Source organism: Chelonia mydas, chromosome 1 (genome assembly GCF_015237465.2).
Source record: "Chelonia mydas isolate rCheMyd1 chromosome 1, rCheMyd1.pri.v2, whole genome shotgun sequence".
Taxonomy (NCBI): Eukaryota; Metazoa; Chordata; order Testudines; family Cheloniidae; genus Chelonia; species Chelonia mydas.
In genome coordinates this window covers 250,539,708-250,557,088 of record NC_057849.1, presented here as the reverse complement: position 1 = coordinate 250,557,088, position 17,381 = coordinate 250,539,708, and the positions used below count along the sequence as shown (strand labels likewise).

General features: G+C 42.5%; 1 protein-coding gene and 1 long non-coding RNA gene across 3 annotated transcripts in view; one reads left to right on the top strand and one right to left on the bottom strand.

Annotated features, from left to right (window-relative positions):
* The first annotated feature begins 256 nt into the window (after positions 1-256).
* The window catches only part of NUAK1 (NUAK family kinase 1), a 59,509-nt gene continuing 42,384 nt past the window's right edge, over positions 257-17,381 (top strand). The window contains exon 1 of the mRNA XM_037880049.2: positions 257-659. Coding sequence (XP_037735977.1) covers positions 303-659 — 357 coding nt within the window. The 5' untranslated portion in view covers positions 257-302. The remainder of the gene's footprint in view (positions 660-17,381) is intronic.
* On the bottom strand, positions 4,937-17,301 carry LOC122464908. Of its 2 annotated transcripts, none has more exons than XR_006289336.1 (3): positions 17,004-17,301; positions 16,543-16,756; positions 4,937-5,476 (listed from the first exon to the last, which is right to left on the bottom strand). It is a non-coding gene; the product is annotated as an uncharacterized LOC122464908 (long non-coding RNA). The 2 variants fall into 2 exon arrangements; XR_006289337.1 differs by lacking the exon at positions 4,937-5,476 and adding an exon at positions 14,764-14,889.

Sequence of the window (17,381 nt, the reverse complement as noted above, 5' to 3'; positions counted from 1 at the left end):
GGAAGGGGCTGCCCAGCACAGCTCCAGCCAGGGGCTCCCCGCCAGCGGGTGCCCGCTGCCCCCGAGCCTTGCCTGCCCCTAGGCGGGGCGGAGCGGGGTCGCTTCGGCTCGCTTCGTCCCGGGGGGCGGAGGGGGGACTTGCCAAGCGGGGCTGCAGCGGCGCCTGTTCCCCGAGTGCCAAATGTGCCTCAGCAGCCGGAGAGGGGGGTGAGGAGGAGGAGGAGGAGGAAGGAGAGGGGAGGGAGGGGGTCGGGGGCGCTGCGGATCCCCACCCCAGCGGCGCAAGGGCTGGTGCACAGCAGATGTGGGCAGAGCGGAGAGGCGGCGGCTGCGCTCCCGCGAGTGCCCCCCGCGCCGTGCCGCCGCCGGAGATGGAGGGCGCTGAGCTGGATGCTGGCCGCGGCCCCGCGCCCCAGCGCTGCCTCTCGTGCGGCTCCCAGCCGGGCGCCGCCGGCAAGGGAGCCGCGGCCCTGGAGGAGCCGGCGGAAGAGGCTCCATCCTCCGAGGTGACAGCGGCGCCGGAGCTGAGGAAGCAGCAAGGGGTGAAGAGGCATCATCACAAGCACAACCTGAAGCACCGCTACGAGCTGCAGGAGACCCTGGGCAAGGGCACCTACGGCAAAGTCAAGAGGGCCATCGAGAGGTTTTCGGGCAGAGTGGTAAGGCAGCCTGAGCCGTTTTTCTTATAGCTTCCCAGAGGGAACACCGCTCCTCGGGTGCATCCTCCCAGGAGCTTGTTAGAGACCAGTCCCCTGAGCGTTATCTCAGAGGAGGTAGAAAGGAAGCTGTGGCATTCAAGAGGTGCCCAAGCCACAAAGCTTCGAGCTGAAATCTCCCCAAAGAATGGGAGAATATGAACCCAGCTCTTTGGGGGTACTGGTACCCATTATACAGCTAGCTATGGAGTTTGGGACTCGATCGGAATAGCCTCCAAGTGCCTTTGGAACCGGTGTTTTGACTCCAGCCAAATACTTACGATGAGGCAGTTATATACTTGGGCATATTTACCTGGCGACAAATGATATTTATGATTGGAATAAAATGTGTATTTTTGTTGGCCTTCACAGATGTGGCCGTCTTCACCAGTAACCTTACCTTTATTTCTAAGGGTGGAAATGTATAGTGCAGTGCAACTTGCTGTGTTCCCTAGCTAATTGAAGTGACCTTCAGAATGGTGTCAGAATATTAAGTGTTATTTTTAAGTGATACAGTGCAGTGATTTGTTGCAGTTAACTTTTGTGATCTGAACTTGGCTGACACCTAAAAAATGCTGGGACTGCAATCCAGCCCCATTGATTTTTACAGTCCAGTTCATGGCTCAGTTTTGTGGGATGGCTCAAGACCTAACACAGCCCAGAGGCCACCCTATAATAACTGGAATCCAGCAAGTCCTCCCACATCTCCTTCAGCCTCATACACAGGGGGACTTGTAATGCATCTGAAGTAACACACACACATTGCCATTTGTTTTTCAGTTGAAATACATCTCCAGTAGTAGGGTGATGGTACAAGATGCAGGGAGTGCATTAGCGATTGACTGCTCAGAGACATAAATGCTTTTCTGAAGACACCTTAACATAAATTTCATTTGAGGTTGACTGATTTTCAGCAGACTGTACAAAAGCAAGACATTGCCCTAGTGACATACAAGTTTTGTTTCATTGCTGTTTTTGTTTTGGTTGGCTGCAAACCTAGCACATACCCAGAGGAAGAAACAGAAACTGCCAGTGAGGTGGCTTGAATAAGGGACATTTACTTTACAACTAGAGCTATGTGTCAACAGTTAAAATGAGAGTTTCAACCAAGCTGTACAACTACATTATGTGTTCTTTCATTTTACTAGCTCATTTGGAGGCTGGCTAAACAGAAACCAGAGATGAACATCTCTGCACATGCTCACTTCAAGTACAAGATTTTTAATGTTTGCTGTCTTGGCTGGTCTAAAATTTCAGACTAACAGAAGCTAATGATCTCTATTATGGAGACTGATTGTTTTAAAGTCTGATGTTTTTTAGTTGCAAAAAAGTAAGAAATATCTATTTTTTAAACTTGAATAACTTAAAGAAAGATGTTGAATGGGCTTTAATCAGATTTGTTTAGGGGAAAGTCCTCTTCTGAAAAGAGATGAAGTATTTCAAATTTCAGTCTGATCTGAATCTTTGTGGCTGAGGTAGCAAAGCTTGGGGAAATAGGGAGAAAGGGTGAAAATCAAAATACAGCTGGATTCTTAAATGAAATAAAAATGTTGCATGCAATCTGTCTACCGGTATTTAGAATACTTACTGGAGTATATTATAGCTTAATTTTATATTGTAAAATTTAATCCTTGCCACATGGCATTTATTTTTATCAATTAAGCTACATTCAATTACAATATAATGTTTTTGCTTGAACTCTCCTGTTTGAGCACATGTGAAATATCTGCATTTTGTTGGTTCTAAAGAATTAGAGCTAGTGGCCCTGAACCCAACCAGACATGAAGTTAATAGAAATTACTTTTTTTTTTTCAGTTTCCACCCCCGACTCTCGTACTTCGAGCACTAATTTATCTCACAGACCACTTCACCCACAAGAGGAGAATGCAGGAAAAGGGGGCTGGGTCAGGAGAGATACAGGGTTTTCATTCAACTTTTTTTCATTCTCATTTCTTTCTTCCCTTCTATTCTCATTAGTCATCAGTATTTATGGCATCTTTGAAAAGGCTTGAATAGATTCATACTGTGACCAGCAGGGGATGCACAGAGAGCAGTGTGGCAGGCACCATTCCATTATGTCTTAAGCACAAATTGTCCAATAACCAGAAGCTAGGTTTCAAGAGTCCCAAGGTCACTCTCTAACCTGGCTGTTTGCTTCCAGTCATCTTTTTTCACTCAGCAGTATGTAAATAGTTCAAGCTGTATGGCAACAGATTGCAAACCTGAACCTTGGAAACAACATTACATTCCCAGTTATTAGCCCTGTCCAAGTGATCTGCGCTAACATATTTGGCCTTTAAAAATTTTTATTAGCCAACAAGCAATTTAGCTATACAACATTTTGCTAAAGATTATTGCATGAGTAGTCAGACTTTAATATAAAATGTAAGCTTTGAATTTTGCATTCTGTTGTTTCTAACTGTAATAAACAACTTAACAACAAAGTCAGTCGACAGATTTGACAGGCTAAGAGTCTGATTCTGATCTCACATTGCTGTAAATGAGAAGTAACACCACAGAAGTCAATGGAGTAACATCAGTACAAAATCAGCATGAGAGGAGAATTGAGTCCTATAAATGGCTCAATCCTGCCCCAACTAAAGTCAACAGCAAGTCTGTATTGACTTCAGTGGGAATAGTATTTGGCTTTGATTTAACAGGCTATGTGTATTCAGTTTACCTTTTTTTTTTTTTTTTTTTACCATTTTGCACTGAAACATGTTCACAAAGTGTTCTGAAAATAAAAACTGCTAGGTGGATTGTATGATATATTTAGTTTGTTGCTAAAAACAACTTATTTGAATGTGTACTAGTTAACGACAAGTTACTACATACAACGTTGTGTGTTCCATGAAACAGATAAATTAATATCCCAATATGATGTTCTGGGGCACGCTGTTTTCCAAACAAGATTTCCTTATTTAGTACTGGGTGGGTATAAAATTCACACCTTATGATATCTTAAGTGAAAGTTCCTATAAGTGTAAGGGTGATATAGGAGGATATAGAAAGTCTGTGTACATTGAAATTCCTGTAGGTGTTTTCTCCGCTTGTCCTCTTGCACATGAAAGCAGCAGAACAAAACTTTGCTCATGTACTATAATCAGTATGGGTTAGCCAAGGAATCCATAGTTATAATCATATAAGTGCAAGGCATGCTAGGTAATGGTCATATGTGCCTGTACAGTACACGGTGCATAATGAAAGGAAATCCTGCAAGATGCTCATGCTAGAAAACGCTTGGTTTGAGGACAATTACCCTAAACTGCTGATAGGGCCTTTCAACCTTAACTCCATCTTTAAGTAGTTTTTTTCTGGGATTACATATAAGCCAGTAAATGGTATTCTGCTGATACGGTGTATGTTTTGGTTAATATCGGCAAAAGAAGGTCTAGTATTGTGAAACATGGCAAGAATCCAGATGAAAGCCTGTTACATTGCACGATGCACTCAAAGCAGAGCAGAACTTGATTTTTTTAAAAGGAGGCACATCCAGAGCCCTCTGCGGGTCCACTCATATAGGGGTTCCCTCTTGTGTCATCATTCAATTCCCCCTCCATACCCCAATGTCCCAATTATTAATAACACTATATATTGTATGTAACAATTTCTCATGCAACCACTCTCCAAGCACCCAGTGTCTGACCCCTTCAACATTCACTCACTGGAAAGATTTTTCTTTCTGCAGGGGCCAGGGGTGGGCTAGGGGAGTGGGAGCAGCAGCAGGTAATTTTTTCTCTGGTCCCCTCCTGAGAGTCAGGGCTTTTATCTTCCTCCTGGCCAGCAGAGGGCAAACCACATAGTTCTTCTCTCCCTACCCCTAAGACAGGCTTATTAGTCTGAGAACTGATGACAGGTTGCAGCACAACATAAAACACAGGCATTTCATGCATATTGGTACATGTGTTTATATCTTATTTACACTTATGTATAAAAGTGCACCATGCAGCTCTCAATCATAGGGACACTGCCAAATTAAATTTGGCCCCAAATTTACATCCTATAAAAGCAATCTCTTGCAAAATTTTAGATTGTTTGAAACATTTGCACAGTTGAAAAAATTCCAATGAAAAAACCTTGTTTCAAAACAAATCAGCATTCCCCTGTGGTGCTGGAAACTCAGACATTGCTTTTGAGAACCTGAAAGTGAAATGGTGTAAACAAAGGGAAACTGGCTTCATTGATTGTCATTGCCCTGACAGAGAGAAGTGAAAAACATAAATAGTGACAAGTAAATTGGATTTTTTTTTAAAGTTTGGTCATTTTAATAATTAGGGTCTTATTTGTAACACAGATGCATTTGTTTGTTTACAACAAGATTTTTTAAGTGGAGTGTGTCCCAATTAACAAGATAAGAGCGGTTGTGCAGATCACAAGGAGTAGTGTCCTGATTCTCCATTCTGCTGAGTTGATCTCAGTGTAGGAATGGAAGGGTGGGAGTAAAGGGGTTGTGCACCACTTCAAAGCCTTCCAGTATTCTTGGCTCAGTCAACATTCTGCCCAGTCCTTAGGGCTATAGGGCTGCTCTAACGTACACTGTGCTCTGGTTGCAGTGGCTGTAGGCTGAGACTCGCAGCGCCCACTCTTCCTTCTGTCTTCTGGCATGCCCCATACACAGGGAACTGAGAAGGGTCTGGTGCTTAGCAGTTCCAGTAGAGCTCTGTGGCAAGTGGGGAACCACTTTATGGCAGGTCCAGTTTATGGAACTTTTACATCAGCAAATTACATAACGTGTCTGTCAGACAACCCATAATTGAGCCCTTTAGGGGTAGATCAGTAATCTATTACAGCCAGAGGAAAAAAAACCTACATTAAAAGCAAGTTAATGTTGAAAAGTCAAGGACTCAAAAGTTAGGAAATGTCAGTGGTAAAGTTGTCTGTGGAACCTTAATTCAGCTCTCTTGTATGCTTCATTTTAATTACGTGATCATGTACTGTTTTATCCACAGGACTCCTCCCTCATACAGTGAATGGGCAGGTCAATATTTATTTGTATTCTCATTGTTCCTGTGAGGCCCTATGCATTATTTACTACACATTATTCAAACCAAATACAGAATTATAAATTTCCTTATAACTTTTCTATAATGCTCTCATTGTAGTAACTTAGTTCATGACAAACATTCATTAATGTGTCTTTGGAACACTGTTGTGATGTGAAGTGATATGATTATTATTCCCATTTTACGCATGGAGCAGAGGTTAAATCCAAGTGTCAAAAGTGTCAGCATACTTTGGGTGCCCACTTTGAGATGCTGGGACTTGACTTTTTCAGAGTACTTAGCATTTTATAGCACTTTGTATGTTCAGAATAGATCTCCTGTAGACTTCTGTTGCTGTTCTGAGTGCTCAGCACTTCTGCAAATCAGACCCTAATATCTCAAGTCAAGCACCTAGAAAATGAGGAATACACAGTGGCCACCTGTAAATGTTTTGGCTTCATTGACTTGCCCAGCATCACACAGGAACTCTGTGGCAGAGGCAGGGATAGAATCCAGGTCCCCAAGGCAGCATTCAAGTGCCTTAGCCATGCGATCATCCTTTCTTTTCTTGCAGTTCCCTGCCTCTTTCAGTATGTACCTTACAACTTCTGCAACAAATGAGGCAGGGATCCAACAGACAACCCCCTTTACTACTCAACCCTGATTCATTCCTAGAGCAGTCTCTCTCCCACTTGGCTCCTGTGCCTCACACCTCTTCCTTCTCCTCTCCCTGTTCCTTACACATTTCTCAAATGTGGCCACTGTGGCCGCATGAAGCCACCGGGGGGGGGGGGGTTTCCTGTGGCCATGACAGCCTTCTGGGGGAGAGGGCAAAGCAGTGGTCCCTCCATGCAGGGTCCAGGGGCTCCAGGGGACTTCAGCCCCTCCCCCCCTTCAGCCTCAGGACTCTGGGGGTGGGCTTAATCCCCCTCCCTTCCATCTTCAGCCTTGGGGCTCTGGCAGTGAGCATCGTGCTTCAGCTCTCCCCCTGCCCCCGTTTCAGCTGGCTCCGGGCTTCAGCCTCCTGGGGTGGCAGCAGGGCACCAAGCTTCAGCCTCCCCCACCCTTGACTCCAGCTGTGGGGCTCCGGCTTTGGGCTTTAGCAAATCTGATCTTACAAGGCACCATGGTAAAGAGGCATGGTTCGGGCTAAGCCTAGGGTGTGAGGCCACAGAAAGGAGCTTGGGGCAATGTGGGGTGGGGGAAGCAGCAGGGGCCAGGGACATCCATGGAGGGCGGGGGGAGGCAGCAGGGGCCACGGGCATCAAAATACAACTATACCTTATTAAATCTGCAAAAAAAAAACCCCACCTTACATAAATAAATTACAATGATTTGGACAAGTATATGTGCATATTTATTTGTTTTGCCTAAAGTTAATTAAGTATGCTAGGAAAATTTGTCAGAGCAGCCACCAGCAAGAGTTGGTGGCCACACTTAGAGACCACCAAAAATTTTGTTGTGAAAACCCCCTATCTGCATTCCAGTCAAGCTGCACTCTCCTCTTCTATACTGATGGGGAACAAGCTGGGGGAGCATTGAGAGTGCAGGAGAGAGAGTCTTCCTGCTCTCAGTTCCTGTGTCTGGTGCCACAATGGGACCTAGCAGTTGAGTGAAGCAATTGCAGGGAAGGTCTGAGCTCCTGCAGTCCCAGGATGGAGCATGCTCAGTCTTTCTGCGGAGACAGTGCATACACGCTCCAGTTATCACACAAGAGCTGTGAGGGGTTGCAGCATGCTCTGTGCAGATGGAATCTTTGGCAAATTTAGCTCCAAACTCTAACAACATTCTATTGAGCATATGCAAACTGAGATTTTTCAGAGGCTTATGACTTTGATAAATTTGGGCAAGGTTCCATGGAGATGAGAGAAGGTACATTCCTGACACCAGGGAGACCCCCTGCTAAATTTCAAGTTCCTGCTCCAAAGCATGGAGGTGTTACAGCTTAGTGAAAAAGTTAAGATTTTTTTTTTTAGCATGGGCAAAACAACATTTTTCATAACCTCCTTCTTGGAAATGGCTGGACTGCTAAAACTTTCCAGCAATATTCATCCTGAGGCAGATACCCAGCATGGAAAAAATTGGCAGTCCAAACAATTAAAATTTGGCAAAGATATAAGTAACTGAAAACAGAACCTTATAACAGTAAGTGTCAGGCATTAACTCTGGGAATTGCTATCTGCACTGCCTATAATAAGCCTAAGAAAATTGGCTTTGGGGACTGATTTTTGTTGTTTTGTTCCATCCCTACTTATTACATAACTTTGTTCTAAAACAGTGGTATAAATATTTCCTAATTAAATGCAATGGTGTGTTGTTTATTTTTGCTTACAGTCCTTCTTAGAAAGTACCACAAATTTATTACAGTGGGAAATATCATGAGGTAAGTGTCAAATGGCTACATCTAACCCTCACTTGAGTATCTGAAATGTGCAGGAAGGGGTTGAGTTTCAGGAACTGAAAACAGAAATTGATTGTCCTGTATTCTGCCATCCTTCCTAAAGCACGGCTCTCCAGATCCTCAAACTAGAGAGATTAGATCAGAAGGGGTGCTCCTAGCTAAAAATAACTTAAACAAATGGCTGAAAAATGTAGAAGCAAGTTAGTTTGGTGAAGTAAATATTCTGTAAAAGTCTGCGTCAATGAGTTGCCAGTAAGGACTCAGAGTAGTCTAAATATGTTAGTTTTCACAAATCTTTTAGCTCTTTTAACTCAGTCAGAGGCAGATGCTCACTCTGATTCCTGGGTGGACGTCTGGTGGGTGGCATTTACTGGAGGACTTTGGATCTATAAACAAGTGAATGGATTTCTAGGCTCTGGGATCCTATTTCTGGCTTTCCGCTGACTTGCTGTGTGATTTGGGGCAGTTCAGTTAACTTCTCTGTGCCTCAGCTTGCCCATTATAAAATAGGGATACTGCTACTTTGCCACTCAGAGAAGTTGTGTTAATTTATGGGCCAAATTCGGCCCTGATTTACACCCCATGCAACCTCACTGAAGTGAAATTCATGATAGAATTTGGCCTACTGTTTATAAAGCAACTCTCAGTTAAAAAATACTATAAGTACTAAGTGTTGTTACAAATGGTTTCAAAACACCATGTGTGAGAGAACCCAACAGAATGAAAACTGTACAAAATCTCTTTTGGCACATATTGTTCAAATGTATTGTGGTGTTCGGCTGTGTGTGATTTTATTTTTGCCTAAGAATTACAATTATGATATGACATGTGGAGAGTGTTTTCATACATATTCTAGTTTGAGCTCATCTATGTTGGATAAAGATGTCTGGAACTTGCAGTTCATGCTAAAGATTGTTTATTCATTATAGAATTCTAATCACAGTTACTCTGTGAGTCTTTTTTGTTTGTTTGTTTTTGTTTTTTGGTAAATAACTAGAAAGTTTTGCTAGATTGTAGAGCCAATAAGCAGCAGGTGGTAGCCACAAAATACCAGAGGAGAAAGTCATACATGGGTTAAAAAACACTGACAATATTTGGTAAACCTTGGCCACAGCCAGATCCACATGCACAGATCCATGAAAATCAAAGGAGAGAGAATGTGAGAAACATTATAGTGCCCTTATAGCACACAGATCTGTTGACATTTTTCTCTTGTTCTTTTCCCCCAGAAGGCAGAATTTGGCCCTACATTGCCAGGGCATGCACCTGACTCTTTTAAAAAAAAATTCTTGTTCTACTTCTTTGTTTGAGACACACTTCTTTGCAACTCCAAGTATACCCCATATACTGACCAATCAGAAGTGTAATACTAGATATGCAAATTAATTGGTTGATGCATCTTTTAGCTATCTTTTAACAGACAGGGATACCATATGTGTCTATTTAACAAACAAAACCAAAAACTGTTTCCACAATTTGCTAGATATATGGCCAACAGTGAAAAAACTACAGAGCAAGGTAAAAACTGCATCTGTGTGTTGTTATATTTTATGACCAATTCACTAAAGCCATAAGTGTATCCAGGCTTTCAATAGTGTTCTCCTGCTGTTGCTTCCTGTACTCCCTGGCTATAGAATCAGGCACTGTGGCTCTCATTTGTCTTACCCACATGAAAGCCTTTAAGCATCTGTGAGTTATGATTTGAGAAGGATCTGCTTTTTAAACAGATTATATTTATCACCATGTCTGCACAGACAACATTGTACATTGTATAAATTAGAAGATCCTAGACCTTTGAACACTAGGGGGCTGGGTGAGGTATTCCATGAGAGTATAGCGTCTGGCCATACTGATCAAACATCCTGGAATCACACCAAAAATACCAGATGTTTAATTCATGTAGAGGCCCTCCCATCACCTTTAACTACATGTTCAAATGGGGAAAAAATGCCTGAATGCAGTCGTCCCTTGCTGTGGTGCTGTCTAATTTCTAATTGCAGCTAAATATGATTTTTATACCAATCACCATGTGTACAAATTAAACAATCCCCAAGTCATGCCATTAAACTAATATGGATTATTGATATTTGTAATATCCCTGCTCTCCAAGGACAGATAGCACTGCTACTAGTTTTGATTGTTCCCAAGATATCAGACCTTGTAACTGCCACTGGTACAGGATTGAATACAAGTCCTGGATCTTGCTTGAGTGTGATTTTTCAAGTCCTGTTCTGACACACGGAGGAAAGGAATAAAATATTTTTATGGTTAGTTCCTTTTATTTTAAAAAAATGGCTGCTGTGGGAAAAGTGCTTGACAGGATTGGAATGTTAGGAGCAGTCCTGGTGGAATTAGATTTGTGAGCCAACTGTAGGTAAACTCAAAATTGCAAATTAAGTGCAGTTCATTCCATGGTTTGTAGCTTATTTCATGGCCACAGTCCATTCCTTGGCAAAAATGATCACATGACCATCATCCTTCTATCCCAGACCAAAAGCTTTTTTAATAAAGAGTTAATCTTCCATTAATACAACAATTAATCCCTAGGTAATTCCCCAGTCATCCCTCGCAACCTACAACAGTTGTTCCTTGTCCACATTACTTCAGCAACATCTACACCACAGCACTCTTCCCTCCACAACCCCGTCGCCCACTGCACACCCCACATTTTTTCACCTTCCATGTTGTCTCCCACATCCCTGCTCAGCCTCTCATGGTCTCCTTAAATGGGCCATTCACCACATCCTCACTCCCAGTGGGGCAGTTGTATAGTGCACTGGGGAACCAAGGAGGACAAGAGGTGGGATGTGGGGGAGCTTGATGGTGATTGAAGATTCTATGGGAGGCAGGAGAGTGACTAGGGATCCCACTGTCTCTGTGATAAGGCATCAGTGCTTCAAGGGCTCCCTCAGGCCTGTTACCTTGGCTACCTGGTAGACCAAGTCAGCAGCACTGGGTAAGCCCTTGATGTGCTGGTATTTTGGCATAGAGGCCCGTAGTGACCTTGGCACTGCTGCTGGCATACTGGAGAGCTCAGGCAGTAGTACTGGAGGAGCCAAGTGCCTGAGCTGAGGCACTGGTGCTTGAAAGACTCCCCACGGTGCGAGTGCTTCAGTGTGTTGGAGAGCTGAGTCAGCAGTGTTTGTGGCAGTGGAGAGGGCAGGGTGTCTTTAAGCACCAATGCCTTGGCACAGACACAGTGATTTGTACATACTTGACTGAAAAAAATAGAACATTTGTTTGTCCTACGAAGGATTATTGTGCCAAAGTTGGAGACTAAATTCAGTCATTAAGATATAGAGCAGAGAGATTTTGGTCCTGCTTTAGGTGGAAATCACAGTGCAGTTTTGACAATGGAGTTGCTACTGACGCCTCCAGACTATATTTCCCATACACAGAAAAGGGATCTAATCCCTACTATAACTACCAATCTTGACACAATCCTAATGATGGACATTCTAGAGACACCTCCATAATATTCACTGTATTTGGAAGAGATTTGTTTAATTTAAAAATGAGTCTGAATATTTTCCTTGTAGAACCTGCTTCATAATCTAGCAATGAGTTTAGATAAAAACATCTCTGCAAGGCAGCATGAACTTTAGGATTAGTGTTTGCTAACGATAATAATTGAAAATAACTGTTTTGTTTGTTATTGATACAAATGATTATCCCTATTTAAGCAAAAGATAAATGAAGAAAAATGACCATGCATCATTTGTTTAAAAAAACAGCCCACTATCATACACATTTGGAATTTTTGTTTTGTTTTTGTTGGGCTTTGCAGAAATAAAGTCATAATGTGTTTTGGTTCCATATTGGGGTTTTTAATTATGTTTGTCACAAGGAATGACATGCTTAAAATAGTGTAAATAGTGTAGTCCTGGAATTTAGAACCCTTGCATCTGTAGTTAAATCTGAAATGAAGACATACCTCATAATCACCTTTGCAGTGTTCTGCGGTTTGTTGTTCCAAGTGGAACATTTTGGCATAGGAAAAAGTGACCATCGGGAGAATACTGAAGAGTGAAACCTCCTTGGTAGCTGAATGCTCAGCAGGAGGGTAGGTTGACTAACACTACACTCCCTGAGGCTTGAAGTAGTTGCATACCGATATGAAATATTATAGCCTGTAAAAATACCAGCTAAAATACAGTACTACTACCTTACCACAAGAGTATTTAAAATACATTAGAAAGCAGTACAGTTGGACCTACACCAATGGGTAAAAACATTTGATAACTCTATTGTGATAGCAGTGGTTAGCTAAACATTTGTTTGTTTGACGTCTGGGCTATTTTTATGGTTCGTTGGTCCCAGTCATCTGAGAATGAGCTTTAGTTGACCTTAATTAACCCAGATAAGGGTGTACATGAGGAGGGTACTCACCTCCCTCCCACAAGCAAAGAATATTTGAACCTTGTCTCCATTGTGTTTTCCTGAGCAGCCTTTTCTTTATATAACCCAACTTTTCCTCCTCCATTTTTATGTATAGGCTTTTTCTGTGGTGCTTGTCATCACCATAATGTCGGAGCACCCCACAACCATTAACATAGCCTTGCTACATCCCTTTGAGATAGGACGAATTATTTCCCCCATGTTACAGAAGGGGAAATGAGGTCTGGTTTGTACTGAAAAGTTTTGCCAGCACAGCTCTATCAGTTAGCAGTATGACAAAATAAAAACATACCCCTAACTCGCACAGCTATGCCAGCAAAAGCCCTACGGTAAACACAGTTATACTGGCAAAAAAAGTCTGTTTGCTGGTATAGCTTATTTCATTTGGGGGAACTGGACTGAGCCATACTGTCAAGAGGTTTTTTTTGCTGGCATAAGCTGCGTCTCCATAGGAGGGTTTGACGGTATAGCGATACTGGTTTAGGTATACTGACAAACCCTTCCTAGTGAAGACAAGGCCTCAGGCAATGAGAGATTAAGTGACTTGCCCAAGGTCACACGAGAAATTTGTGGCAGAGCAAGAAACAGAAGCCCAAACTCTCAAGTGCCACTCCAGTGCCTTAATCATAAGCCTAGCCTTCTTCTACTTGACTGTTTGTGGCAGCTTCGTACATCCTAGGAAAAGGCTGCACTTCCTCTGTGACAAGGAAAAGTGAGTATCTTCCTTTGAGGCTGTAGTTGTATCCCCTGAGCACTGTAGATGTTAGCTTTTCTTCCACCCACAGACTGTCTCCTCTTCTTCATGCCCACACCCTACCCAATTATCCGCTTAAGTCGTTAAGACTCGTAATGAACAAGGGGCCTTCAGCAAAAAAAATTGTGCAACATATTGGCAGCCAAGTGATTGGCTGGCCCTCTTTTTCAGCAACAGTCTTATTCTGAGTATAATCCAAGAGTTTTCTATGCATCTCTTTATTTCAGTGACATAAGTATCGTCTCAGTTCATCCTGTCTAGCATTTCATTATAAAAATGTGTTCTAACAGGACCATGAAATGCTTCATTGTGGAGGGAATATTACCATAGAGGAATTCATTAGAGAAAAGAATTTCATTATGTACTTTAACCTCCCTCCTTCCAGCCTTCCTCCGATGCGAAGAAACCTGTGTAGTTATGAATGTTACCAGTTATCATTATTCCCTCTCCCTGAATGTAAAACAGAAAATCACATTCCTTGAGACAGCTTTGGGCCAAATTCTGCTCTTGGTTACACTTGTAAGCTGAAGAATTTTGGCCCTTTGTTTCAGTTGATGTATTTGTTTAATGCAGGCAAGGGCTAAATGACACACTTGAAAGCAATCTGTGTTATTGTCTGTAGAGCAGAGCTTGTGTTTTATGAACTGGCTGATCATAAAGGCAGCATAAATCATGTAAAGCATTCTCATTTGCTTTTTCTCTTTTTTGCAGATGGGGCTCATAGAGTAGAATTGCAGTCAAATGTCTGCTCCAGGATATTTTAGTTGAGCTGTATGAGTCCATTAAACAAATGTAATGGCTTTTTGGAAAGAAGTGCTATGTGTTTCAAACCAAATGTTTTACATAGAGAACATCTGGGTATTACTGGTGTTTGTGTGTACAGCACATCAGACTGCAGCCTTAGCAAGCTCAGTTGGGAGGTTGCCTGGGATGTGGTTGTAGGATATGACAGTTCAGTTGTTATAGGGAATAATTTGTATGAAGTATTGCCATAAACTGAATGTTTGGCACAGGCAGCTGTGTCTTTGTTTCACTGTACACCCAAATTCTTCTCATTATCTGCCCAACAAAGCCCTTTATGACACTTTAACAGCATATTATATAAGCTAATTTAAATGTTCGCTCATTCTGAACTATGGCATGCACATTAAAGCACACTTCAGAAAGCAGTCACAGTAAAAGGAGGGCTAAAATTGCTTCATTTTCAAAAAGGCAGCTCTGTTAATCCTTGTCATGGATTATCTGATGCAATTGAGAGGTTAATGCTGTGCTTGCACAAGTTAATATAGGATTGAGCTGGAAGTTATCAGTATTATAGTGGTAGCCATGTGCATTCTTGTTTTTAGGAATGTAAAAATGCAAAACCAGGAAAACACATAATTTAATACAATGCATGGTTTTATCCAGGGGCTAAAAAAATGGACTTAATTGCTGGTGTAATTCCACTGAATGTAATGTATTTGGTTTTATTTTAGCTAAATCAGGATTAGTATATTTCTAGGACATGGAGCCAATAATTTATGCAGAAAATGTCACAAATGTTTTTATTTAGGATCTGTTTTAAAAATTAAATTATTTCTGCCACTTAGCAAAGGAATGCCTGGCTCAAATGAGATGAAAGCAGTTCTGAGCTCCAGAGTAGCAAAATGCAACCTCCTCCTTCAGGGTAGTTTAAGTAAAAAGTTAAATAAAATGGGTTAGGCAGTGGCTAGCTCAGTCCCTCATGGACAGCAATTCACATTGCACAGCACCACTTAAATAGTTCTACACAGTATGACATGATTTGTGGTATTTTCTGGGATGAAATTCTGGACCAAGTAGAATGAGAGGGAATTGTTCTCCACTCTGGGGACGGTGGTACATCCAAGTCTGTGTTAAGGTCACTGGCAGGGTGAAGTGGGAAGCCTGCGTTGCTGCTGGTGCTCTACCTAACTTTTTGGCAAAAGGATTCCAGAAATCTGAGTACGGACTCTCCCTTGTTCAATTGACTCTGGCTAAGGCAGCTGCCAAGAAAAGGGGGTGTGCGTGTGATGGGGGTGGGGGCTACAGTCTGAGTGAGATTACACAGTCCGAATGAGTACATTGCCAAAGGCTTTTTTACCCATTCCTTTGTTCTGGGTTGCCTCTTTTTCAAATTTCATTCTCCCCCAACTGTTCAAAACAACCACCTTGATTTCTGAACAGGGAGAATAGGTACCCTTCTCTGTGGCCGTAAAATTGCTTGGTAACCAGCTGCTAGATCTTGTGAAAGGACAATCCATTCTTCACCCTCCTTGTCACATCTTTGTCCATTCCAGTTCTACTGTTCCAGGAAAACCTGAGCTTGGTTGTTTCTGTATTACCCTTCCCACCGAGCCATTAGGTGGCCCCTCTTATTTACTTTTGATAAATAGAAAGGAGCAGCAGCAGGTCCCTCTGCTTTCAGGGATACAGATATTTCTTAGAAATCAGAGAAGGATGGGGAAAAAAATGTTAACAGTTCCTTTCCTCCCTCTGTAATAATTCCATGGAACTCTGTAATAATTTCCAGGATGGTCCATAACCAAAAAGGGCAATTAAATTAATACCATTCAGGCTGAACAAGATGAAACCAAAGTAGAATTATTACAAAAACAAGAGGGGAGTTTAATATTACAGAATGATCTGCAGACCTAAAACAAAAGGAAACTGGGTGAGGTTTAACTGACAAAGTTGCCAACATTTGAAAATATTTTCCAGGGTCAGTTCTCCAAACAGGATGGGGGACTGTGGGTTACTAGGACCCAATAGAGGATTGTATCTGCAGCCTGGTCCATTTTAGATTATTTTAGAAAATTATTATAATTTAGCCATCAGGGCCTCAGAGTTGATACTCCTGTGTGATAAACTGAATCCCCTACCCCTCCCTCTCCATTACATACCTTTGTGTACCTTATATTATATTCCCTGTACAGTACACCACCCCTTGTATCATAATTGCTACCCATAATTGGCAATCCTAAAGCCTGAATTTCCTGCACATCCAAAACTCCCATTGACCTAACTAAAAATTTTAGATGCTGACGAAATATAGGTCTGGGCCTTGATTAGCACAATCATATCCCAGGAATATGGACTCTTTAAAAATAAACTTTCCAAAGAAAACTTCTCCATGCTGTGGCGCTCAGACTGAAATATTAATCTCTTTTCCCTTTTAATTAATTCTCATCCTGCTTCTAAGACTAACAGTGCCGGGGGAATAAAACAAAATCCATATAAAATCTAGGATGAGCATTGTAAAAGCGTATGCATGAGCACATAACCACCCCCCTGGCATTTATACTGTAAAATTACCTCTCATTAATGATGGAGAAGAGAACCCCCAAAAGTCTGTGGTTTGATGAGCATACAGCAGTCCTGATGCTTCTCTGAAGCTATAGAGGCCCTGTGAACTGGTGCCGTATTGCATCAGCACCTCCTTTTGGTCAGATGGAGTGTTGCACATAGTCTGTTCAGTTCAGCGGGGCAGTCAGTCCACCCTTCTTGTCTGAATCTCTGTAGTCCTACCCTGCAGGCAAAGACATTAAATTCTGTCTCACTGGAGTGTATGGGTTTCCCCTTATGTTTGGCAGGGGTTAGCTGGTCCTTGTCCTCAAGAGGTCTGGAACCCGCTTTGGTTCTTAAGTTTCTGTTGAGGGATAGGTTGGAGAACCCAAGCCCACCCACTCAACTGAGTTCCAGCTCAGGGCCCTCAACCCTGGCAGGCAGAATCAACCCTCAACAATTCTTCTGCTGTACCCTGAGCTCCATCCTACCTTGGTTCTATCGGTTTCTGCAGCCTGTGGTCATCTGTTCTCTAGGGTGTTGACCCTCTGGGACAGCTTCTCACCAGCTTGCTGGCAGGACCTACTTTCTCTGGTCTACTGCCTCCTCTGGCAGCCACCCCACTCCTGTGCTTCTCAGCTCTTTTATTCTCCCAGCTGCTGTGAGGCTGCCAATCAGCATTGGCTGGTAGTTCCTGCATTAACTCATTCGTTGCCAGGCCAGCATGGGGTCTATACACCCCATGACATGCCCCAAAAAGGGCCTTGGGTCCATTATCTTCTCACACCATTCTACCTGCTGTGGGGCCTTATGGTAAACCTTAGGCTGCTGCAGGCCCTCTTTAGTGCATTAGGGGTGTGGCCAATAGA